Raw genomic sequence first — 25,857 nt, 5'->3', positions numbered from 1 at the left:
TTCCAAATGCTTGGGTGTTTTTTTTTTTTTTCCTGTCACAATATGTATAGTAACACGACAGTACTTACACACTCCAGTTGTACCTTCTTTCCTTTGCTGTCTTCCAACGAAATCCTTATGGTCACGGGCACATTCTTCTGGGGTTTTTGTGTGTCTATGCATTTTTTTATATTTCTCCACAATTTGCAAGTTTGTTTTAAATCCTCTGTATCTTAACTGTAATACAGCTTTAACCCACTAACAAGCCTCCATCCTGATTGTAATCTCGTTTTAAATCTCACAAGCGGAGTCTCCAATAGAAATGTAGGAATGTGCTGTCACTCAGTAGTTGGGGCGGGTTTAAAGTATTCAGAACGAATCAATGACAGATACAAGTCAGGAAGGCGGGACATTGCCCAGCATTTATTATTATTTTTGTAGTAGGTTTTATTTTTTTTTAATGGGAAAAGGGTAAAGTCAACGTGAATAGATTAACCATTTCCACAGTTTTTCCGGTGTTTATTGGCTATCCACCGATTCATTTTTTTTTGTATCGAGTGTGTTTTCTTGGGTTTTATCGGTTAAAACCGAAAATCAAAAGCCCTAATTACATTAACAGAGTTTGTGCTTTACGGCAGGAGTTTTTTGAGAACCATTTAATACTAGTAGTGATTTTATAAGGATCTGCTTCTATTTAGTTAAAATACACCAAAATGAGTTCGACATGGAACAGTCAAGGCAGGCAAGGCCAATGTACCGAAAAGCTTTAGACTAAAAATACATGAAAACAGGTTGTCACAAGGTGGAGAAAATAAAAATACAACCACTAAGGAACAAAACCATATTTAAACATTTGAGACCATTCCCTGGGAGAAAGCAAGCATGAATGAATTATCTTTCTCTTTCAAAGGAGGTTATGAAATCCATTCAAGCATTATTACTAATGGCCTCCACTCCATAAGTTTAGGTACATCATAATAAATCAGCCAAGCTTCAAGCGTAAATGAGCCTGAGAAGATGCAATGGGAAATCAAATACAGACATTTCAGGGAGATCAGAGATGTTTGTTTGGTTTGTTTTTTAAGAAAAGATTATCCTGCTGTATCATATATTCTCCATATTGCAGCAATACAGTGCCTTGCATAAGTATTCACCCCCCTTGGACTTTTCCACATTTTGCAGTTTTACAACCTGGAATTAAAATGGATTTAATTAGGATTTGTTGTCACTGATCTACACAAAATAGTCTATAATGTCGAAGTGGGGAAAAAAGCTACATATTTTTCAAAATTATTTACAAATAAAAAACTGAAAAGTCTTGATTGCATAAGTATTCACCCCCCTTTGCTGTGACACTCCTAAATAAGCTCTGGTGCAACCAATTGCCTTCAGAAGTCACATAATTAGTTGAATGGAGTCCACCTGTGTGCAATTAAAGTGTCACATGATCTCAGATTAAATAAACCTGTTTCTGGAAGGCCCCAGAGTTTGTTAGAGAGCATATCTAAACAAACAGGATCATGAAGACCAAGGAGCTATCAAAACAAGTCCGGGATAAAGTTCTGGAGAAGCACCAATCAGGGTTGGGTTATAAAAAAATACCCCAAACTTTGAACATCCCCCGGAGCACCGTTAAATCCATTATTAAAAAATGGAATGAATATGGCACAACCGTGACTCTGCCTAGAGAAGGCCGTCCACCAAAACTCAGTGACCAGGTAAGGAGGGCATTAGTCAGAGAAGCAACCAAGAGGCCAATGGTAACTCTGAAGGAGCTGGAGAGATCCACAGCTGAGATGGGAGAAACCGTCCATGGGACAACTATAACCCGGACGCTCCACAAAGCTGGGCTTTATGGAAGAGTGGCGAGAAGAAAACCATTGCTGAAAAAACCTCATATCAAATCCCGTTTGGATTTTGCCAAAAGGCATGTGGGAGACACAGCAAACATGTGGAAAAAGGTTCTCTGGTCTGATGAGACCAAAATTGAACTTTTTGGCCTTAGCGCAAAACGCTATGTGTGGCGCAAAGCCAACACTGCTCATCACCCTGAGAACACCATCCCCATGGTGAAGCATGGTGGTGGCAGCATCATGTTATGGGGATGGCTTTCATCGGCAGGGACTGGGAAACTGGTCAGGATTGAGGGCAAGATGGATGGAGCCAAATACAGGGACATTCTAGAGGAAAACCTGTTTCAGTCTGCAAGAGACCTGGGACTGGGGCAGAGGTTCACCTTCCAGCAGGACAATGACCCTAAACACACAGCCAAAGCTACACTGGAGTGGTTTAAAAACAAGAACCTGAATGTCTTAGAATGGCCCAGTCAAAGCCCATACCTCAATCCGATTGAGAATCTGTGGCAAGACTTGAAAATTGCTGTTCACCAATGGTCCCTATCCAACTTGACAGAGACTGAGCAATTTTGCCGAGAAGAATGGGCAAAAATTGCAGGATCCAGATGTGCAAAGCTGGTAGAGACTTACCCAAAAAGACTCACAGCTGTAATTGCTGCCAAAGGTGCTTCTACCAAGTATTGACTCAGGGGGGTGAATACTTATGCAACCAACAAATGTCTTTTTTTTTTTGTTTAATTAACTTTTGTGTCACAATAAAAAATATTTTGCACCTTCAACGTCTTAAGTATGTTGTGTAAATCAAATGGTAAAAATCCCAATTAAATCCATTTTGATTCCAAGTTGTAACACTACAAAATGTGGAAAAGTCCAAGGGGGTTGAATACTTATGCAAGGCACTGTATAATGTATTCTTTAACATAATCCCGCTACAGTGATTTATTAATAAAATTATCAAAGCGACCCGGCTTATTTTTAAACGTAGATATTGCTCCAATCAGACAACATATGACACAGATAAGGTTTGCTTTTCTTCAACAAATGTCCTTTTCAGTGTCTTAAAAATGAGTAGTATGACAATAAATCCTGTCCTTTTTATATTTTACCAAATAGTAGATTCGACCAAATATAAAATGCATCTTTAATAATTTGAAAGATACCAGGTTAAACCATTTTTATATCTGTTTGCACTTTATATTACTTGATTTAAAAGACTTCCATTTGCCAGATGTTTATACTACATTTGAACATTACATTGGCAGACTTCTAGCAGAGAATGACTCACTGTGCCTTTAATGTGGCTGCCATTTGTTCACCATTCATTATAGAAAGAACACTGACACAGCAGAATGCATGATTTTTAACATCCTTCAGTCGGACCAAGTGACATGAATTTACTGTTCTGGGGACCAAAGTTTTCATAGTCGGAAACACCTTAATAAAAAGCTGCTTCTTAGTTAAACACAATTCCAGGTTATTTTCCATGTTAACTATTACACCTCCCCAAGGAGAACCAATTGATTGCATAGAGCCACAGCCTACGTAACAAAACCATATTGAGACATATTAAACTAAGCAGAAAGGCCTTCTTCCCTAGTTTAGACAGTAAAAGCAAACATTGGTGTATCAGAGGACATACAGTAGAATATCCATTAGCATAAACATAAGGAACACATGATAAAAATGAAATAAATCATAAATGCTCATACATAAATCTACCTTGGAGCGTAGTTTTTTTGTGTTTAAAATAAACAAGAACATATTAACACACATTAGCATCACAAATGCAAAAAGCAAACTACAGTACTCACTTCACATCTAACTATCTACAGGTTCTAACATAAGTTTTACAACTTCACCCAAACAGGTTGCTAAGCAGACACACGTGAGAACAAAATACGATATGGTATCATGATAAAAGTGTTTCTTACTTTCCGAGGCTGGAAATCATATTTCACGCAGTGCTGAAAACCTTTGCCTTTTGACTTCAGGGATGTGACGATCAAACAGTTTCCAACAAAATGTGCAGAGTAACCAATCCCTTTGCTTGTACGAAAGCTACGAAGAAAAAAAGAAAGAAAGCAATTACTGTAGTTAGACCAACTGTTTTGTATAAATCATTAAAGCATTCTAATTTGAGTGAGTTTTTAAATATCCATTTAATCAATCTTAACCATTACTATTGCTTAAACTAAGAAAACAGCAACATAGATACAAAAGCAAAATTTTATGGGTATGAAATATCAGAGATTATGTGTTCTTCCTTTCTTTACACTGAACAAACACTGCCTGAACTGCCACTAATTATGCCCAGATTGCCTAATGCTCCATGATTGACAAAATAGAGCACTGATAACTTCAAGTGAGGGCATTGAGCCATAACTATTGAGAGGAGCGTTTTTCCAGTTGCACTGGTACAGGTGACAAATGTTAGGTACATAAAGCTGGCTGAAATACTGTATACATCACTTTCTAGAGTCCTAACAGTTCTATAATTGACAAGGCACACGGCGCTACATCATCAAAGTGCTTTCTGTCTTTGTGTCACAGATGGCTGAGTGGTGATGTCACTAGACCAGGAAATACACACAGGCACAGTACTGCAGGGTGAGTCGCCAATGCGCTCGTTCTTTATTAAATAACTTAAACAAACTGAATATGAACAAAACGGCACGGTGGCCAAAATAAACAGACACAATAATCCAACAGATATCGTGCTGGTCTAAATCCAGTACGAGTAGCAGATGATATGCTTTTATATATGTGGCCATCTCCGAATTGGTAATCACTTAATCAATTTGGAGATGGCCATATTACACACAAGTTTACATGGATGGGTAATTTAACCCCATCCAGGCTGCAAAACATTGATAAAAACAACATTGTTTTTAACAAACACAAAACAATATGTTTAAAAAAAAAATAATAATAATAATAATAATAATAATCCTGAGCATTTACTCGCAAATGCTACCACCTCTGTCTTGTAGCTCCCTTGTGTGCCGACAGCCCAGAACAGTGTAGGAGATAAGGCCTATGCCACCAAGAATCTACCTGCTTTCTTATTCATCACCATGCTTTTTCTGGATTGGAAAGATCAACCAATTATGTACAACATTTAATTTCCATGGTTTATAAACAAAATTTCATTTTTAATATATTACTGTTATTCTGACCACAGCAGTGCTGCGGGCCACAGTGTAGCAAGAGTAAATGATGTGTGATACAGGCATGGATGCATGAAATCAGCCAGCTAGCTTTGATATCAGGGGACCTGCCAAAATATGATTAGATTCCATATTTACACGGCTAACAATCCCTGTTCTACAAATGCAAGAAGGCTTCAGTCAGTTCCCTTTCTGATTTTTTCTCAGATTCAACACAATACAAATATCCACGAATAAAATAAAATAAAGCCTTTTACCCAAACAGTATTTGTAACAGAGACTTGACTTCATAGTGTTAAACAATAAAAATGTATATAATTTAGTGTGATCTTTTTATCACATATACATTTTGGCGGTTTTCCTATGACCACGACTGCATCAAAACAGACGACTGGATGTCTTAGTGAGTGAATAAGATAAAGGTACAAAAGTACTACTACATTTTGCAGTCATCTGAGGCATCCATTAGGAGTGAAACAATACACTAATGTCACAATACAATACATATCACAATAGAATAATATAATATCAAATGGTAATTTAACGATGAACCATTTTGTTAAAATACATAAATAAATGGGAAGAGGAGAGCATATACTGTATTTATACCAACTATAAAACACACTTATGGGGGTGCTGTAGAGTTATGAGCGAGCGAGACACACTTTCTGTTCGCTCCCGCACATATATTTTTATAATTTCAAAGGCATTACAGTATTTTTATTTTTTGTAAACAAGCTTGCGTTGTTCAGTACTTATTTGAGAACATTCAACTGTCCGGGTAAAAACCTAATATGCCAAATACAAGGGGAAAGAAGGAGGCTTTGGCTGGAGACCTTGATCTTACCCGTCTGGAAGCACCGACGATTCAACCAACACCGCTGTATTGGAACTTATATCCGCTCTTCGGAGTGAAGTCGCCCCTCTAAAAGCTGAGATATGTTAGACATTGGATGCCAAGATCGAAGTGTCTTCGCGGTCTATCAGGGGAGAGATTACAGCCATACGCGAGGAGATGCACTCCTTGGCATCTGCTTTACAGGCGATACACACAGCAAGAAACTGGGGGACTTGAAGCAGGCTGCCACGCATTGTTCTGATTCGACTACAGCCTTGGAGTCTGAAGTGGAAAAAATGTCAGCTGCAATCAAATCCTTAAGTGAAAAGTGGAGGACTTCGGAGGTGAGATCTAGGAGGAATAACCTTAGGGTGATTGGGATTGAGAAGGACACTGAAGGACCACGTTCGAAGGAATTCATGGCCCAGCTACTGATGTACGCTCTTTCCTTGGGGGAGAAACCCTTACTCGATCGGGCACATAGATCTCTTCAGCCACGTCCTGGTCAAGGTCAGAAACCTCGTTCTTTCATTGTCAGGATACAGTATTTCCAAAGATCGAGAAGAAATTCTGCGCCGAGCCAGGGAAAGCAACTCTTTATTGTTTAAGGGACAGCAAATTCATCTTCTCGGATTATGCTCCATCTCAAAGAAAAGGGCGGCTTTTGGGGAGATGAAGCGAGCCTTATACAATCAGCCTGGAGTAAAGTTTGGTCTGTTGTTTCCACCTCGGCTCAGACTGTTACAAAATGGCTTGGTACGTTTTTTTCACTGATGCTGAGGAAGCACTGTTATATGTGAGATGCCATGTTCTCTCCAGCATGTCTGCATCTGACTGAGTGAATCCGGTTTAAAGCTATGGCTTGGTCAGTATTCCTGGGCATCAACTTGGTGTGTTTGGTACATGCTGAATACAGATTTTTTTTTTTTTTTTGTCATCTACTGAGCACTGTGTTTATATATGCTTAAAGGGGTAAGCTTTATATAAAGTGTTGGTTTGCTTGTAGCTGATAAATACCACACTTATCTGTTACTATTCTGATACATACTTATTTGTTTTATTTATTTATTTACTCTCTGTTTTGGTTGTAGGGGGATAAGGTTTAAAAATGTTCCCTCTGTATATAACTGCCTTTTTTCATACCCATGGGAGCTTTTGACTCCCTTTTTTATGCAGTTTCCATTCATGTTTTTTATATATTTATTCCCTCACTTGTTGCCTTTAATTGTTGTTTATTATGTAAAAACACATCTGTGTGCTCTTGGGCCTGCCTATTGTAGGTTTGTTTATATCTGAGAGCAGTCTAGTTAAGTTTATATTACGTTATTTTCCAAGAGGGAAGGGGGACAAAAGACTTGACATGAAAAAATGAAAATACTTCAATACTATTTTTTTGTTCATTTATGTCATGATGCTCTGCAAGCTTCGTGTATGCTGTTAAAGTGTTATCATTTTTCTAGTATACAATTAATATTATTGTTATTTTATTTATATATATATATTTTTTATTATTATTATTTTTTTTTTTTTTAAATACCTATCTTAGTATGCCTGAATTTTTGCTGACTGCGGGGCTGCGGGTTCAGAGTCTTTAACTCTGTTCTGGTACAATGCACTTTGTGCACGGATGGTGTGTTCTATGGTTAGGCTCGTTTGGGGAGGTGTTTTGGGGTGGGACATAACTAGTGGGGGGCAGCTCCTGATTTGATTTTAAGCTCCATTGTTTTTTCTTTTCTTTTTTCTTTTCTTTTTTTTCTCTTTCCTTTTTCTCTTTCTTTCATTTTGAGTCTAGCTTGGCTGTTTGTATTGATATTATTCTCTGTTCACTCTGCCATTCAATTGACTTACTTTTTGAACAATATATGGCACAGATAAGCTCAGACAAACAGGATGGGAGGTCGTCTGTTAAATATATAAATTGGAATGTTAAGGGGCTCAATCACCCAGTAAAGCGTAAGAGAGTACGATCACTCCTTCAACTTATTAAAGTAAATATTACTTTCCTACAAGAGACGTACCTTCGTACTTCTGATCAATTTATGATTCGTAGGGATTGGGTGGGTCAGGTGTTTCATTCTCAGTTTCACAGTAAAGCCAGGGGTGCAGCAATTCTAATTCATAAACCAACACCGTTTGTAGTTTCCCAGACTAAGGAGGACCCTCAAGGTCGTTTTGTTATAGATACTGGTAGACTTTATAATACTCCACTGATATTGGCTAATGTCGATGCTCCCAATTGGGATGACACTCAGTTTCATTCTAGCTTTCTTTCCTCTTTACCTGATCTAGACACTCATTTCCTTATTCTGGGAGGAGATTTTAATTTTGCAATATCACCTTCTTTGGACCGTTCAACATCTAGGCCTACATTAAACAATCCTTCAAAATGTGCTGATATACTTAAATCAATATAGTGTGTCAGATCCCTGGCGTTTCTTGTATCCTACAGTGAAGCAGTACTCGTTTTTTCTCCATGTCTATAAAACATAATCGCGTATAGATTATTTTTTCTTGGACAAATTATTGTCACATATTTGCTCTTGCTCTTGGAACTCAGCTTTCCAGACAACACTCTCATCATTTGATCGGGTTGAGTAGGATTATCTATTTGAAACCCTGCACAAATTTGGTTTTGGTCCTAATTTTAATTTCCTGGATTAAGGTTTTGTACTCATCCCGTCGCCTCCGTGCACACAAATAATATTTCTTCCAAAATCTTTCCTCTCCACCGCGGCACTAGACAAGGATGCCCCCTCTCTCTACTTCTTTTCACTATAGTTATCAAACCTCTTGCTATTGCTTTGCGAGGGAACATGGCTGTGCAAGGCGTAATCCGGGGAGTCAGGAACATAGTGTCTCTATGCAGATTATCTGATTCTATTTGTTTCTGACCCTGATTCCCCTCTACCACAAGCCCTTTCTATTTTGGATAAATTTGGTAAGATATCAGGTTATAAATTAAACTTGCATAAGAGATCATTATTTCCTATTAATCAATCTGTGCTGAGTCATTCTTTTGTACATTTTCCATTTAAAACTGTCACTGATAAATTCTCATATCTAGGTATTTCTCTTACAAGTAAATATCTTGGAATATTTAAAGATAATTTTGTTCCTCTTGTTGAACGCACCAAAGCAGATTTTGCTCGCTAGTCTTCTCTACCTCTTTTGCTAATTGGATGTATTAATTCAGTAAAAATACCTGTATCATTTTCAGTGTGTACCAATTTTCATTACCAAGTCTTTCTTTGATTTACTAGACCGTAGTATTTTATCTTATTTGGAATAAAAAGCTTCCCCGTATTCGCAAGATTTTTTTGCAGAGGCCTAAGACAATAGGTGGCCTGGCGCTGCCTAATTTTAGGTTTTATTATTGGTCAGCCAATATACGTAATATTCTATTTTGGATGTCATACCCTTCACAACTTGATGCCCTACCTTGGGTTAATACAGAGAATGCCTCTTGTAAACCGGCCTCTCTTGCCATTTGTTCCCACCCTCCTTGGGTGATGCAGTTTTTTGTAATTGGCGTAATAGAGGTATCGCATCACTTAATGACAAATACAGTTTTTTTTAGATATCTGCAAGTTCACAACTTTGTTCGCACTGAGTTTGGTACCTTTCCCTCTAAGCCTCCTAAATCAGGTATGGATTTTATTCTAGAACTGAACCCTGAACTAAAAGGATCAATTTCTACAATGTATTTAATTATTTCTTCTTTAAATATTCCCTCTGTATCAGCATTAAAAAACTTGTGGGAGCAGGATCTTGGTTCACAGTTCTCGGAGGAGGAGAGGAAATCTGTTTTGTTGCGAGTTCACACTTCTTCCGCTTGTGCCAAGCACACTCTGATACAGTTTAAAATTGTACATCACGTACACTGGTCAGAGGTGAGGTTGCAGTAGCTCTATCCCGAACTCGACTCAACCTGTGATGGATGAAAGCAGGCTCCTGCCTCTCTACTTCACATGTTCTGGTCTCACCCAATGTTAGTTTCTTTTTGGAGTTTTGTATTTAATTGTTTCTCCCAAATTTTTGAACTTCATATTGAACCTTCTCCGCTTAGTGCTCTGTTTGGGGTGGTGCCTGACAATGTCCCTTTGCTCAGAACTCAATTTGATATACTGGCTTTTGCTGCACTTCTGGATAGACGTTTGATTTTGATTAAATGGAAGCAGGCTACCCCTCCTTCTCATATCCACTGGGTTAGCGATGTTATGCAATTCTTGAAATTAGAAAAAAATTAATTCACCCTGAATGGAGCCATTAAAAAGTTATATGATAGATGGCAGCCCTTCCTTTCTTTTTTTGAACAATTACAAATGCAATCATATCATGATGAGTCACCTTATAACAGACAACCTCACATCAATCCCTTGCCAACAAGGTCTTCCTCCTTTCATTTTTTTCTTTCTCTTGTGTGTGTTTTTTTTTGTATATGCTCTGTGCTTACATGTGTGATATGTGAAACATGTTTTTACTTTTTTTTGTAGTTTTTCTTTGTGGGATGAGTGGGAAAGGTTTAACTATAATGTACTTTATTAATGATTAATATAAGCTGTATTATTACTGTGATACTGCTTTTTGTTTTTCTAATGAAAATCAATAAAAAGATTTAAAAAAACCCACTTACTCAAGAACCATTTGGTGAACTACAGTGAGCTATGTTCTGCTTTTTCATCTTATATCACAATACATACCTCTATTAAAATACAATATACATAATGTGAAAAAGGTATTGTGATTCATCGATACACAATGAATCGTTACAACCCTACGTCCAGCTGATAATTCCCCCACGAAACTGATTAATGTTAGAGTTAAATGTATGCTGGATTCAGTTTAACATGATCTGTGCTAGTCTTTGCAAACAATGTGTCATCCCTAGTAGAGCTGCATTATACCATTTTGTACTTTCCTGGATGTTTGGTTTAAGAGACACCTTTTTCCTCCAAATTGTATGGGGTCAAATAGAACTCAAAAGCAACTTTGATCAGAGATGTGTTACATTGAAACGCCATCCACTGCATGCGTTTTGGGGAGAATCAACAAGAACGAAAATCATACCAAAAGCGATCCACAAAAATGCAGAGTTGAACAAGTGTGACTGATTTCTGAAATATTTTATAATGGGATCAATTTGTTACAGCCGCAGTTGACAGTTTAAGTAACAACTGGGAACGAAAAAACTATATTGCAGACTATGGCCCTTACATATAGTCTAATGTACGCTTTGTCAATTATTTAAGATTCCTGGGATTTTTTTTACAGTGTTACAAATGGTACTACAGTAATTTAAGTAAGTTAAGAAATGTGAGAAAAAAGGACACCTTTTTGTATGGATTACTTTCTATGATGAGTCCATTACATTTCATAACAAACAGCTCCATACTTCAATTGCTAATATTCCCCTTTCATCCTCAGTCAGATTTCTACAAAGCTGAAAATTCCCTTTGACTAGCATTACAAATATCACATCTATAATGCATTACAAAATTAAAGAGTGCAAGCACTACAGTACAACGTAATTAACTGATTTATAATTTTCAACAAGACCGCCCCCTCAATATTGTTTCCTAGCTATTCTCTAAAGGGCCTCACATCAAGACATGAACAATGAGGTGACGACTGCCTCTTCCAAAAAGTATTTACCTAAGGAGCCATTATACACAGACTGATATAAGACCTTCATTCTGTTACAAAGATTAAAAAGTGAGTTAATGCTCGTTACCACATTCAGACAAGAAAATAATCAATTAACCCGTTAAGGACATAAACAACCATTCATTATCTTCCACATTATGCACAATTTGCATTGCATTTGCAATTTTTTGGTCCCTTAAAAGGTACAAATATTTAGTTAATCAGTAAACATAAAATCCTCTAGCAAACTGAATAAATCAAGGAACAGCTGCAGGATAAACACTGTTTTAAAAAGCCAAGTAAACAGTGACACGCTAAAGCAATGCCAAACACCATGACAGTAACATGTATGTATAGATTTATTTATTTGATGTATTTATTTATTTATTGAATACTTTTTTGCACTCTTAAAAGCACAGAAAGTCCAGCAAAGTCGATTGTCCAGGTGTTTTAAGATGGAAAGCATGCTACATTTCAAAATACTAAATAAGTTGTACCAACAGGATGATTATAGGTCTTGGGAGTATCGGCTCCTCCTCGTCATGATCGGATCTTGTGATGTCACAGGTAAACTTCAAGCAGACAACACTTTTGCTAGTACCTTCATCATTGTAACACTTATGAAAGCATACCTACAGGTGCCATTCAATACGTTTGTGTGAAGAATTTGTGCTTACCAATAAAGATAAGGTTTGTCCTTGTCTACATTGATATTATTCAGGGGGTCCATTCGAAACCAGGTGTTGAGAGTAAAACCATTTTGGTAAGGCCACTTAGCAATAGGAGGCAATGCGATGGCCTGAAAGGAGAAAACAAATTGAATTAGCAATTATATTTGTAACTTGATAAGTTGGTTTGGAGAAATACTTCTAGTTGTTTAAGAGATGAAAAGTATGATAAGGTAAGCGACATAAAGGCTGGTACAGTTCTAATCTGATCAAATCTAAAATATATGTGTATGATTACCAATACTATTATTAAGCATGTCCAACACCATGGTCAGTGCCCAATCGAGCATTCACAACAGTGACAACGAAAGACAAGGTACATTTTCTATGACTAATGGCCACTGTAAAGGATATTAATGTTATTATAAATTAAAATGATGAAAAGGGGGATGCATACAGCACACAACCAAGTTATGATAAGTAATAGATAGTGTCCGGTAAAGCTTTAACATAAATAATAATTTCTGTTTGCAAGCCTTGCTTTAATTTTGTCTTGCACTATGGTCCTTTGTAGAATGAAATTGGCCCAACCCTTTTCAACTCCTTCATACCTGTCACTAACTAACGACCTGCTTCACCTATTGACATGCTCTGCAGCCAGTAACATTTTAATCCTGACCCTGAGTTGTGGTTAAAAAAAAAAAAAAAAAAACCCTCGGTGAAACTCGAACAGTGACTTATCAAACATAAGGCAAACAAACAGTTTGTTTAGCGATTTATTTTTACATTGTGTAGTACAAGATATCATTGTGTAGTACAAGATAGTACTGTAAATGCGTTTTTCTTTCAAGACTGCAATACCATTATATAACGTGCACAACGGATAATATTTCTGGAATTCAAAGAATAGCACTCTGGGTCATGCTATTCATTTCAAGTTGCCTGCAAATCTGCTGAACTGGCTGTTGAAGATACAAACTTTACATAATGCCAAATATAAATATCTTAAAGTTTGTAGATGCTAAGTTGGTGTGTTTCAATATGGAGTAGTTGTAACAGTATTGGGTAGTCTGAATCTAAGTTTACAGCAGGTTATACTGAAGTATCCTCCACTCTGTTTGGGTTTATAACACCCTAACATATTCTTGTAAGTTTTTTTTTTCCAGCTAATTTTGTTACTAAAAGATTCTAGTCCTTAAATCTAAATGAACTATGTTTTCGATGTTCATTTATAAAGGGCTATTTCAGCCACACAAAGTAATGAACTACTTAAAAACAAAGCAATTGTCAGCAGCAGAATAATTTACGTTACCATGGAAACATCAATTAGAATCATATAGGGTTAAGATGCTGCTGGCAAACACATTGAACACCCTAACACTGTGCCTTGGTTGCACAACTTATGAAGAAAAGTGTTTATGATGCCTTGTCCAAAGTAAAGTTTAAAAAATAAAAAACTTCTAGTCTGGATTTAGCACTGCTGTTTCTGAAATTGAAGGTACAACATTGCCATAACCTCTCCAGCCTATTACAAGTGTCTGATATCCCGTTCAAGATCTATACTTTCAGTGCACCAAATTGTTTATATCTTAATTTAATAATAATGTAATGTAATGTGGTTGTAAAATGCATAAAACAAAGATCCTAAAATGTTGCAATTTTTACCGTACAAATGTACATATTTCATGGTGGTAGTGTCCTATCTGGCTATAGCAGGTGGTCTAGTCAAGATCTAGTCGAACAGAATGCCTTTAAAAATATGTTTGTCAGAAAAAGTAAATGCATGGATATACTTTCCCAACTTGTGTGCAACGTCCAGCAAATATACTTACTGCAGCACTTCGACCTGGAAAGTTGAAAAAGGTGTCTGGGCCGTGTCTTTGTGGCATTTGATTCAAAACTGACAGCAACTTGACTGCGTGCCTTGGCTGTCGGACAAAGGAGAGAGATTTAAAAGGCCATCAGAAGTAAGCAGGCAGAGATAAAAGCCCTTCGGTCCAAGCATTCATGATATCATCCCACTGCTGGCAAATCAATTCCCTGTCAATTACCTCCAGCACGTTAACGCTGCAAATCAATTATCAAGCAGCTTCAAACAAATTTTGTTTATGGGCCTCCAGAGATCATTTGTCTGGGGCATGATGCTTCACTAAAACACTAATGCATGGAACTCTAGTGACACTTGATACTGCCTTTCACTTAAACATTGCTTACCCAGACTCCATTGTCTCCTCGCAACATGCTGAAGAGAAGCTTCAGTTCCTTGACAGTAATGCTGTAGCTGGCAAGCACTCCCAACATATCAACCAAAAGATCTGAAAGACAGAAAAACAAAAACACTTCCTAGTACTTGCATCTTTCATGTTTCACCCAAGGCTACGCCGCTGTGTGTGTCTGCTTAGTGCACAGCTCCAAGCTAGATGAATGAATTCATTCTGTGAGCAAGATTGTGGACCACATTAGCTGCTATATGGCACAAGCCGCACACCTGCACTGAGTGAAGGAAGGGGACTGCAGATCCAGGTATGCACTGTCACAGCTGTGCTGTAAACTTAAAAGACAGAGTTGCCTGAAGGCAAGATATTCCAATTCAAAATCCAAAATCAATTCCCCTTTCCTTTGTTTTTCTTAACCAATAATTATAACAACATATTAACCTATAAATACAACTGTTCAATGAGCAGTTTCCTGGTCAATGGTCAATGGTGTAATTGTGTTTTAAAATTTAAATTAATGTTCTCCTCACCTATGCTATAAAGCTGGATACAAGGTAATTTAGCAAACCAACAACAAGCCAACTACTTATTTAAACATTTTAAAAGGGGTTACTCAACTTGACTTCGAACAATAATGGTCAAAATGTTATTTTTGTTTTCTTGTTTATCTTTTTAATTCCAGACTTTACTTCCACTAAAGTGAGCCACTTTTCCTTGTTTTACTACTTTTTTTTTTAATAGTTCATAGTACTTCTATCAAACTTATAAGACAAATGGGCATTACCTGAGCTAAAAAGTAAAAATAAAAAAGAACAGAGATTTAAATTGAATTATAACACCTTTAATGGTTAACAATCTTAATGTACAGAGATAAATGCTTTATGCATCCCAGTAGCTGACTAAGGTTCTAAGAACAACATACTTGAAAAATGGTCTTAAAATGGCTGCTTATCTTAAATCTTCAATGCAGTGCTTTAAAACAACTGGGGCCCAGAAAAATGTTAACTAATAAGAGAAAAGGTGAAAATGACCATGCAATAACTAGGATAAGATTGGGTGAAAAAAATCTGATAGGCAGTCTGGTGGTGTCACATAGGTAGAAAGGGAGATGTTTAGCTCACTACTCTATATTGAAAGAAAATGTGCTAGTATGTTATTTACCATGCATTGTATTGCAAAGTAAACACAATCCTAACAGATTAACATTTCAATCTAATAGAGAGAGAGTGAGAGAGAGACAGAGAGAGAGAGAGAGAGAGAGAGAGAGAGAGAGAGAGAGAGGAGATGCAGCTTTCAAATACAATGTGTGCATGAAACATTCCCAGTGATATAGTTTCATACCATCTTGATATAATTTCATACCATCTTAATAAGATGTCCTTACTCTACGGCTCATCTGTATTAATAGGCAAAATGTATTTACCATTTATGCATGAATGAGTAGGCTTTACATGCCATTGAACCAGTAATGCTTATAATATAAAGGAAAAGCATTAAGCTCTGCTAGCATTGTTATTTTCATGCAGATTGTACTGTATTTTAGAGCATTAAAGCTGCAGTGTCCCACAACCATGTTAATTTTGACACTGTTGTCTTCTAACCACATTCTTCCATGGTTTAGCCTTAAGCGCACTGTATTTTATAAGAATGCCTAGTTCCTGTGCCTAGTTTTCAAATTCCTTATTTATGTAACTTCTCAGTGTACATCTTCAGTATTGTGAACCCTACTATGACTGTGACAAGGACAGCTTGTTGGTGACCAGGAAGTTGACACACATACCCACGGGTACTGTGGGTTGAAGCGCTGGTCGGTGTTTTTATTACATTTACAAAAACAAATCAAGAAGGCAGACAAAAAACACAGCTCACAGAGCAAAATAAAAGGTTAAACAAAAACAAATCTCAACCACAAAATTCCTTCACCAAAACAAGTACCATGCTGGTCCTTCCAGCACGAGTAGCACTTGTTAGTACTACTCCGATTTCTCCATCCAAAAACCCCACCCCGAACACAACACAAAGCCTAGCTTATATACTTGTGCGCATGCCCATAATTCAATTTACAATTCCCTCACCCAGGTGTTTCCCCATTCAGCCCTAGAGGCTTCTGTGAAATGTAGTTTTTAGGCCTTTGGTCATGACACTCTTCCCGTGGACTACAAAATCACAATACACACAGTAAATATCCAGGCAGTACCACAGTGACTAATGAGCATTTATATATATATATATATATTCTACTTGTTTCTTGCTTTTTTGCTCACAGTCTGAACAACTCTGAGTGAGTGAAGAAACCCCACTCTGAGACCTGATGTAATCATTTAAATACTGTGCATCATTTAGTATTCTGGTAAACTGGTAAAAAACACAAATAAAATACAATATTTCTATAGCAACCCTATGAAGTTGCTTCATTGGTCATGCCTGTTCCAGTAATTTAGGTTTGTTGTTCGTCAGATCCACAATTAAGGGAGGCGTCCTTGCTAAATTATTCCCAGCAGTTTGCTTTCTGTAATCGGGTTGCTCTGGATGCGGAGCACACGTGGGGTGTATTTAGGACTGAGTGCCATTGGTGGCTGGGCCGTGACATTAGTCAAAGGGGGAGGAGGAGAAGTCTAATGTGTTTTTTTTGTTTGTTTGGAACATTTCAGTTTTGTTACAATACTATACATCCTGTCAGGTCTATTCACCTTTGATTTTACAGGTCTTAGCATAATGCATCTCATGTCATACCTGCTATCATGTCATCGACTGTGCTCATTTTTAGCAGCACCTGTTCTATAAGGCCGACCTCCGTGCTAGTCTGTAGATTGCGGACGCTCTTCCGCAGAATAGCTGTGAACATGCTCCAGATTTCTGCCTGGCAAGTGACATCACAGTGCTCCAGCAGCTCCACCATGCACGCTATACTTTCAGCATCCTGGATGATGAAGTTCATCTCCAAATCAAACTCCCCACCGACGAGCTGGACAGAAACGAGAAAGAAAAAGTTGTTATTTTGTGTTGTTAGAAAGCACACTTGTTACAGTCAAATCAACAATTAAAATCAATTTACTGTACATAAACATACTGCACTGTATCATTTCGCTATCCATTTAAAATATAGAATACACATTGTTAATATTAGCATTATCTCTCATTTGTTGTGCTAAAGAAAATACATTTTGATGTAGACAGGTCACACGAAGTGAGATATTTATTGAGTCTAACTGAGAAATATATGTCCAACACCCACTTTATTTCTTAATCAATGCATAACAAGAAGCACGTGAAGTTATTTGGAGTACAGCTGAGAAGTCACAGTAATAATGGAACTATTCTGGGATGCCTAGAACTTGCTTTATTCATTTAGAATGATTTATCATCTGATTCTGTTGGCCAATGGCCAATCAAAGTCCAATTATTGTGGAGGTTAGGTCGGCCAGGGTGTCCTCGGCTCACCGTGCACCAGCGACCCCTGTAGTCTGGCCGGGCGCCTGCGGGCTTGCCTGTAAGCTGCCCGAGAGCTGCGTTGTCCTCCGACGCTGTAGCTCTTGGGTGGCTGCATGGTGAGTCCGCAGTGTGAAAAAAACACGGTCAGCTGACGGCACACACTTCGGAGGACAGTGTTTGTTCGTCTTCGCCCTCCCGAGTCAGCGCAGGGGTGGTAGCGGTGAGCTGAGCATAATAAAATAATTGGCCATTCCAAATTGGGAGAAAAATAATAAAATAATTGGCAACGACTAAATTTATATAAAAAATTAAAAAAATAATAATAATAATAAGACGTGTGGAAATCAAATATTTTTTTCTGCGCCTTCAAGCGCCTTGCCAAATCTAGTGACTTTAAGGGCTGAATTGGCGAGATTTGTTGTCAAAAGCATCTAGCTACAAATCTAGCGATTTCCAGGACAGTCATCAGAGAATTTCAGAGATATAAAATTGGTAAAACATTTCGATTATCCTGTGTTGGTAACATCCTTTTATAAGAATCGTTGTCAGGGTAATTAAATGAAATCCAATAATGCCCCACCCCATTTGAATACGCAAGGAACTTCAATGCGTCCTTTGCTTAGCAACAGGCTCAACAACCACGAGCCTGTTCCCAGGGGAGACCGGATTTCGCTTGACACCGCGCCGGCATGATCACCCCGCCCCCCCCCAGCGTTCCCGTACTTCCAGATTTAGGACCACACCACTGCTCATGCTATGGTTCCGTAACATTAGCAATACGTTTTGCAGAACAAGAAGCAGTGATCTATGATGTTGAACATTTTACGACTAAAGAAATGAAGTATAAAATGTAATTATGTACCGTTTTTGCCGCTCTAGGCGGCCGCTTGTTCTGCCTATATGGTTACGCCGGCCCTGCTTGGACCGGTGAAGGTGAATAAAAATGGCTTGTTTTGTGCTGATGTCATGTTCTGCAGATACTAGCTCAGTCAGTACAGCGATTTCCCAAACATTCGCAAAGTATCAGGTAACTTGGGAAAATGTGGTCTCGATTTGCACAGATTCTGCTTATATCCCTGGGACACTTAATCAGAAACCAGAACTGCTACGTATCATATTCCACATGTAAAGTACATACTGAGATTTTTTCCCCCGATTTTTCCTGATGTTTCAACTAAAAACAAATTTGTACCGATTTTATCCCTATTTTAGTATTTGTAAAATAAACTACGAAAAATTCCCAGGGAAAATTTGTTAGGATAAAAACCAAAAATGCGGAACACTATGTCAAATCATATATATTTTAATAGAAACAGTTTCAAGCAGAAACAAATCATAACCACAGGCAATAAGGATAATGTACAGGGACTGAGAATTCAGTTGAGATGTTATGACTATCCCACTAAACCATAACAAAGTGCTTGAAGCCTTATTAATCAAGACCTTTTCACAAAATGCAATTTGCACCATTCTGAGAAGTGTAATTGTTTTTGTAACATCTATAGTTTTTATTTTTACTTTCACACAAACAAAATAGAGCTAAATCCTTGGTGTTACTGTATAACTGGGGAGATCTAAAGCACTTCGCTGTACATGGGTGTAACATTGGCCAGGCATGGCCAGTCATTTGTGTACCAAAGCTACAGAAGTAAGCACTGCACAATGGATTTATTGTGGAGAGGGCTGCAAGTGGCCCACAGTGGAAAATATACACCTAGACTATAAAGGGTAAACACTAGTGTTCAAGTCAAATCAATAGTTGTATGCAATCATAGAGAAAAATAATACAACAAGTTGGCCAAGTCAAGCACTGCCAATGCTATTAAAAAAATAAAATAAAAAAATAAGTAAAGTATCTAAAGTTAAAGCTTACAATATATACTTTTACAATATAAAAAATATATATTGAAATGATTCAGTGTAACACAGTTGATACTTAAAATGAACACAGCAGCTTTGAAGTTCAAAGGGTTTGCTGTCCAGTCTTTTGAAGCAGGAAGGAGCTCACATTAAAGCGCAGGTCAGCAATTAGAACTGCCCTTTTCTCAAAGGAGCATTCCAGCACATTGATTTCTTAACCCCAATGGTGACCTGGACCCAATTACTGACCCACATACCTCCTGCCAAGTGCTTGGTCTTACTTGACCATCCCATTTACTGTATGCAAGCTGGTACAGAGTGAGAGAATGTTTCTCTAGTGATTTGAATGACATATTTCCAAGAGAAATAAAACTATTTGTGAACTGTATTTCCCCATCTAAAACCATCACCCTTGCAAAATTGTTCCTCCATAAATTCTCATTACAGTTTAAATGGATAATCTGAGCTTTACTCGTGTTTTCTGTGTTTTAAACTTTAATGGAATGCTCTATAATTGTCTTGGTTGTGTGTGTGTGTAATAAAATTAATTGGAACAACATTACTAGTTCATGATCTACAGCACAGCATCAAAAGGGGAAATTTATTTGTAAATGTATGGCCTTTTACAAAAAAAATTATAATAAAAAACACATTTTAAATAATATTTTAGTAATGATAACAATGCATCATGATACAACCAAATGCATTGTTACTTCACACTTCTAAAACGACCCTGTGCTTCATTAAACTGATTCGCTTTTGTTCCTGTAACAGATCACCACACAATCCAAGGCAGCAGCCTCTATAGTATCAATGCCTAAAGCTAACAATAATTCAGTTCTGTACAGCATATAAGAGCCAGAGCACTAGGCCAAGGCTACATTATCTTCCAGAGCATCCTACAAAAACAAGGATTAGGTAAAGCTGCTAATTTGACAACATAAAAAATAACATGTAAACAAATGCAAGAGTTTCACAAAACACCCAGGTCCTCATTATATTACCCTCACTTATTTGAAAATTAATTTTGAAGTAGTAACAATATGCTATTCATTCTACATGCCTTACTGTTGAGGCTTTCCAGCTAGAACAAAAAAGAGCTTTTTTAGTCAAACATAGTGCACAGTATCTGTGTCTTGAGACATTTGGGAAGCATCATCATGCAGACATCTTGACAGCTGACAAAAATCGACTTTGTTGAAATATCCTTAAAGCTGAACACTAGTTTTATGTTGTCCTATACCTCAGTACCTACAGTACTGCCAGCTTCTCACAGTTCAGTAATGTAACCCTGTGGCAATGTGCCCCGCCCCTGTGTGCATTTCTGTGTTATATGTTGCGTGTGGTGTGTTAATGTTGGTGTATAGATATTGCTGCACAGGATATAAATGGGTGTGTGTAGCACGAGTTATTTAAAATGTATAATTGTATTTAGGCACGGGGATTGCACTTCACTTCACGTGCATTTCAAGTAGTTAATAATATGTGAGCACGGGGTTGCACAGATTTAGTTCACGTGCTGGGATTCAAGTTACTCGGGGTTGTGTGTTCAGGGCGAAAGAACGGGAGAGAGTGAGGAGGTAAAAATCAATAATAAAAATAAATAACAACTGCTACGAGTGCTGGAAGCACCAGCACCGTACTTGTTTTGTGTTTAGTGTTCGTCCCTGTTTGTTAGTATTTGCTCGTTTTGTTTGTCTGTTTATTTTGGCCTCAAGTGTCATATTGTGTTTTTGTTCAGCATTTTATTTTCTGTCTTTTTGATAATAAACCGCACAGCAGCGCATTCAATTCACCACATCCCCTCGCAGTACTGTGTGTTTCCTTTCCTGGTTCTGATGTCACCACTCAGTCTGATGACAAACCCTCAATGAGGAGCACTACAAAAAGATAAAAGGCTTCAAAAGAAATACAATTCACCCATTCAGTTCCTGAAAGCCAACAGGAAACCCTAGAGATACAGCTCAGGATTTATTGTCTGAAAGGTTATCACACATGACCAACTACTGATTGCAAAATGACCATGACTAACTGGTCAACCACAGATCCTCACAGCTCTCCAACACTCTTTTCAATATCCAAAACACAAGATAAAGCCAACTAAAGGCCATACTAACAGTAAAACTGTAAAACTACTGTAGCTAAAAAAAACATTTGTGTAAGTACAGTGAGGTTTATCTTAGGATCACTGTTTCCAAACAGTCTAGAAGATGTTTGTACCTTGCATTTCCACAGCAAGAGCTACATTTGACAGTTGTTTGGCCTCTCGTAACTTTGAAAGTTACTCTTCCGAGCTGTTTTAAAAAACAAATCTTGTCAGTGTTAACTGGAGCAGGGTTAGGAAACATTGGCCCTTTCAGTCCTGGTCTACATCCATAAATATCAATTAAATCAATGAATCGTATGGCCTTAATAGCAAGTTGACATGGATATGCAGACAGAATGAATATTATTGCACACTGAGTTCCTCCAATTCCTATTCCCAATGATAACTTGCTCCCTCAATGTATAAATTGAGATCATAAATTACAAATAAGGCTAGCTTACGAGAGACCTTAAAGGGTACATCAGCACTACATGAAAGATAAAACATAAACTATCCCACCTTGCTGTTCCGAATGTATTTGGTCATTGTATAATAATCTGTATGCGCCCAAAGATCTGCATAATGCCACAATTATGTCCAAAATCACTGTTCTCGTGGCATCTCTTCTTAAGCCAAAAAACATGACTTCCGCATGTACCCTCACATGTGCTCTGAAACGTACCAGCGCATGCCCAATTACACACCGCTGAGTGGGAAAGTCGAATTTGGCCACAAATTCCATCTCCCTATCAGTTTCTGAACAATCTGATGTTGAAATATTGTCTGGCATTATTTCGGACGTTCCCTGTGTACAGTCACACTGTGTTGCTGAGGAAAATTAGAATTGAAACTGTTAATGACACAACTCCAAAAATGCAAGCTTGGCAGAAAGACCTACTGTATACCCCAAGATTCTGCCCAATGCATTGTGCTAAAGGATGTCCAGATCACATTTCATCACAATTCAGTGCTTCTCTAATTACGTAAAAGAGACCCACAGACAGGGCACACAAAGAGACAGACCCAAACACTCTGATACTCTCAGAAACGTGTGCTAAAGAATGTCGTTTTCATCCTAACTGGCTAAAAGGCTATACGGAAGCTGGACAAAAAAATGCAAATTCATTATTTTCTCCAGCTAAGGCCTAAAACTTTACAGTGTGACCTACACATATTATATGGTGTGACATGAAGGACAGACAGGCAGCCCATATTACGATACAATAATTTGAACATGTATTATTATTGGCCAAAGCATTATAATTAGAAATAAATTGTATGTATAATTTTAGTCCTTTGGCTATTAATATGGCTGAAGAAGTCACTTTCTCTCCTTTCGACACACGACAAACAAGCATGACAAAGATTATGTTTATCAAATAAAGAAAACCTAAACTTGGATCATTTTTGCCAAAAGCTAACACTGTAACTTGAACTACTGGTTTAAAGCAGGTAGGGGAAAAAAATCCTTAAAATTCAAAATTTTTAAAGCAATTTGAAAGCACATATTTTTTGCATGCCAAATGCATACCTAATGATCAGATTTGTATAAAGCTTAATGATTTTGTGTAAAAAAAAAAGTAAATTATAACTCTGAATAATGATTTAGGCAAGTTTCCAAACTCTTCAGTTTTGTTGTACATGGCTTGTGAAGGATGGACATAACACATAATACAGTAGGCCTATGGTATTTTATTTCATAATATAAAATTATAAAACCCAGGCTATACTAGGCTGAAAATACAATGTCTAAGAATGTTTTATGCAGTATATCTTTGAAACATTCTTTTTAGTGTGTATGTCACAGTACTGGTTGCATCAGAAATCAACTAATCACAGTGAATCATTTGCCATAATTTCAGTACATCTTATGTACAGATGTCACCCTGTAGAACACAGCACCTAATTCGAATGTTCAAAAATCTTAAAACACACACACACACACATCTAAACCTGGTACCTTTTGTAAAATTAATCATCCTATTAACTACACTTTGAATTTTGATGAACTGACACTAGTTTCTCTGAAGAAAACATTACTGAAATCGCTACAAACTTTTAATAAATAGTCTGTCGTTAGCCAGTACATCACCACAGACAACACAGAGGAAAAGGTTAATCTCCATTGCCAACACAGGTAAATTGCTTTGTACTTGAACACCACTGCTACAGGTGGCCCTAATCCTTTAGCTCTACAAGGTTCAAGAGCTCTTCTTACGAGTCTCATTGCATAAAAGGCAATGGTTACACTTTCTTTGTGCACGCTCAAAGTGCAACAATCAGACCGTCTAGATCAATTACAAAAAATCAAACATTAACTTGCAATGCAAAAGCGTGTTTAATGTTTCTAACACTGCACCTGTTTGGCTGGCTTTCTAGCATGACCATTAACATACATTACTGTATAGTTAGCTATCCTGCTTTGTAAATGAACCAGTCAGTCGAATACATTGCTTATTACATGAGGCTTTTCACAGCCTCTGATGTTCCAGATTCATTAATACAGATATTGTAATACTCTTACTGTAACAGTGGCAGTTCTACAGTAAATACTGCTGCACTTGAATTCTATATTACTATTGGTGTCTTCTTCCAGGGGTGATTTATTGGCCCACTTATTAGCATTACTACAAACAGTAGTGAGCATCAGATTTATACATTTAACAGAGTATTTAGATCAGACACTGTTTAGATAAATTAAATAGACCCCAAAGGCGTCACAATATGGGTTATATATTATATATGGGTACAGACGGTACCCATATATAATACTGTAAATGGTCATCCATCAGGAAAACAATTTAAGGCTCAATTTTGATGATGGGGCAAACCTCTAACATGTTTGCCCCTGATTTTGATTAAAATAGACAGCACCTTCTCTTTGTGTGTCAGGTTTGAAACATATGCAGATATTTGGAAGCAAAATAACGCGTGCATATTCAAATGTACTAAACATTATATTACTTAGTATTTAAAAAATGTATTATACAAATATTTATTTTTCACAGCAGCATTAAAGTTAATGAAGCTACGTTCCAAATCACAGTTCCCATATACATCTTAAATAAGCTCTTTATTGCAAAGGCTAGAAGTATAAAAATAACGAATGTTTATGAATTTAAGGAAACACTGCCGTGACATATTCCAAAATTCTTCAACAAATGTAAATATTTCTAAATACTTCATTAACAAATGCTGCTATGGCAATAAAGAGCAGCTTTCTATTTATCAAGATCACAGCAAAGGCAATCGCTAGGGCTATTGTTTTCTTAAAGGGAATGTCAGTTGCTCCTGATTTACTAGCAGTTTCTGACTCCCACTTTTTCTTCACTGGTCAGCACAAAAAGCACCCAGCTCAAACTCCTTTAAAGAAAATCACAACATGAAGGGGCGGCTCAATCCAGTGCAAACGGAAATAACTTTGCCCTTACGTTTGCATTTTACTGGATGTCCTCAAAATTAGGCCCTTAAAGTTCTAACTGCATTTTAATAGTTAATTAAAATACAGTCATTTATCTTCTAGACAAATAATAGCATCTTGAGATGCCAACCTACCGAGATAAATTGCTATTTGTGTTTGTTAAAAAAATTAAAAAGCAACAGTTTTCATTTGTTTTCACTTGTGTTTTTCAGACATATGTCTAATTAGAGCATACATCTTATAGCTTTTACAATAAATCACAATGTTCTACAGTTGACTGCCCGTTGTTAAACTTTGTGGGATACAAAATATAGACTAGGCCTGTGATCATAAAGCCTATAAAATATGTTATTTCTATATTATTTACCAAGAACAGTCTTTTACATTGAGTTTACGTCATATTTTCAGGGGGGGGGGGGGGGGATGGAGATAGGGCTGCACATGCTTTACTGTACTAAATACTACTAAAGTACATTCATTTTACAGTTTGTTCATCCAAGGGCTGTGTGCATGTTCATAACCTATCCACATACCTGCAACACTGATGCAGTCGTAGAGGAAATAAAGTAATTACAATCCACTGCCCTCTGCTCTCAATCTCTGCTTTTTGTGGCTTTTGATAAATCTGTATTTAAATTTAATATTTTGGAATAAGCAGGTAAATTATGTCCTCGACCTTAGGAGAAATACA

The 25,857-nt window shown here is 37.3% G+C and overlaps 1 protein-coding gene across 27 annotated transcripts in view; it reads right to left on the bottom strand.

The window, feature by feature from the left end:
* The window catches only part of LOC117972866 (neurobeachin-like), a 355,091-nt gene that overhangs the window by 244,970 nt on the left and 84,264 nt on the right, over positions 1-25,857 (bottom strand). For all 27 annotated transcript variants that reach the window (XM_059028569.1, XM_059028575.1, XM_059028571.1 and 24 more), the window contains exons 2-6: positions 17,101-17,332; positions 14,366-14,466; positions 13,984-14,079; positions 12,161-12,282; positions 3,767-3,893 (exon numbers count right to left, since the gene is read on the bottom strand). In XM_059028569.1, the coding sequence (XP_058884552.1) occupies positions 3,767-3,893; positions 12,161-12,282; positions 13,984-14,079; positions 14,366-14,466; positions 17,101-17,332 (678 nt within the window). The remainder of the gene's footprint in view (positions 1-3,766; positions 3,894-12,160; positions 12,283-13,983; positions 14,080-14,365; positions 14,467-17,100; positions 17,333-25,857) is intronic.

This window comes from Acipenser ruthenus, chromosome 8 (genome assembly GCF_902713425.1).
Source record: "Acipenser ruthenus chromosome 8, fAciRut3.2 maternal haplotype, whole genome shotgun sequence".
In the NCBI taxonomy this organism is placed as follows: Eukaryota; Metazoa; Chordata; class Actinopteri; order Acipenseriformes; family Acipenseridae; genus Acipenser; species Acipenser ruthenus.
The sequence above is the reverse complement of the archived record's forward strand: the minus strand, read 5'-3'. Positions and strand labels throughout refer to the sequence as shown.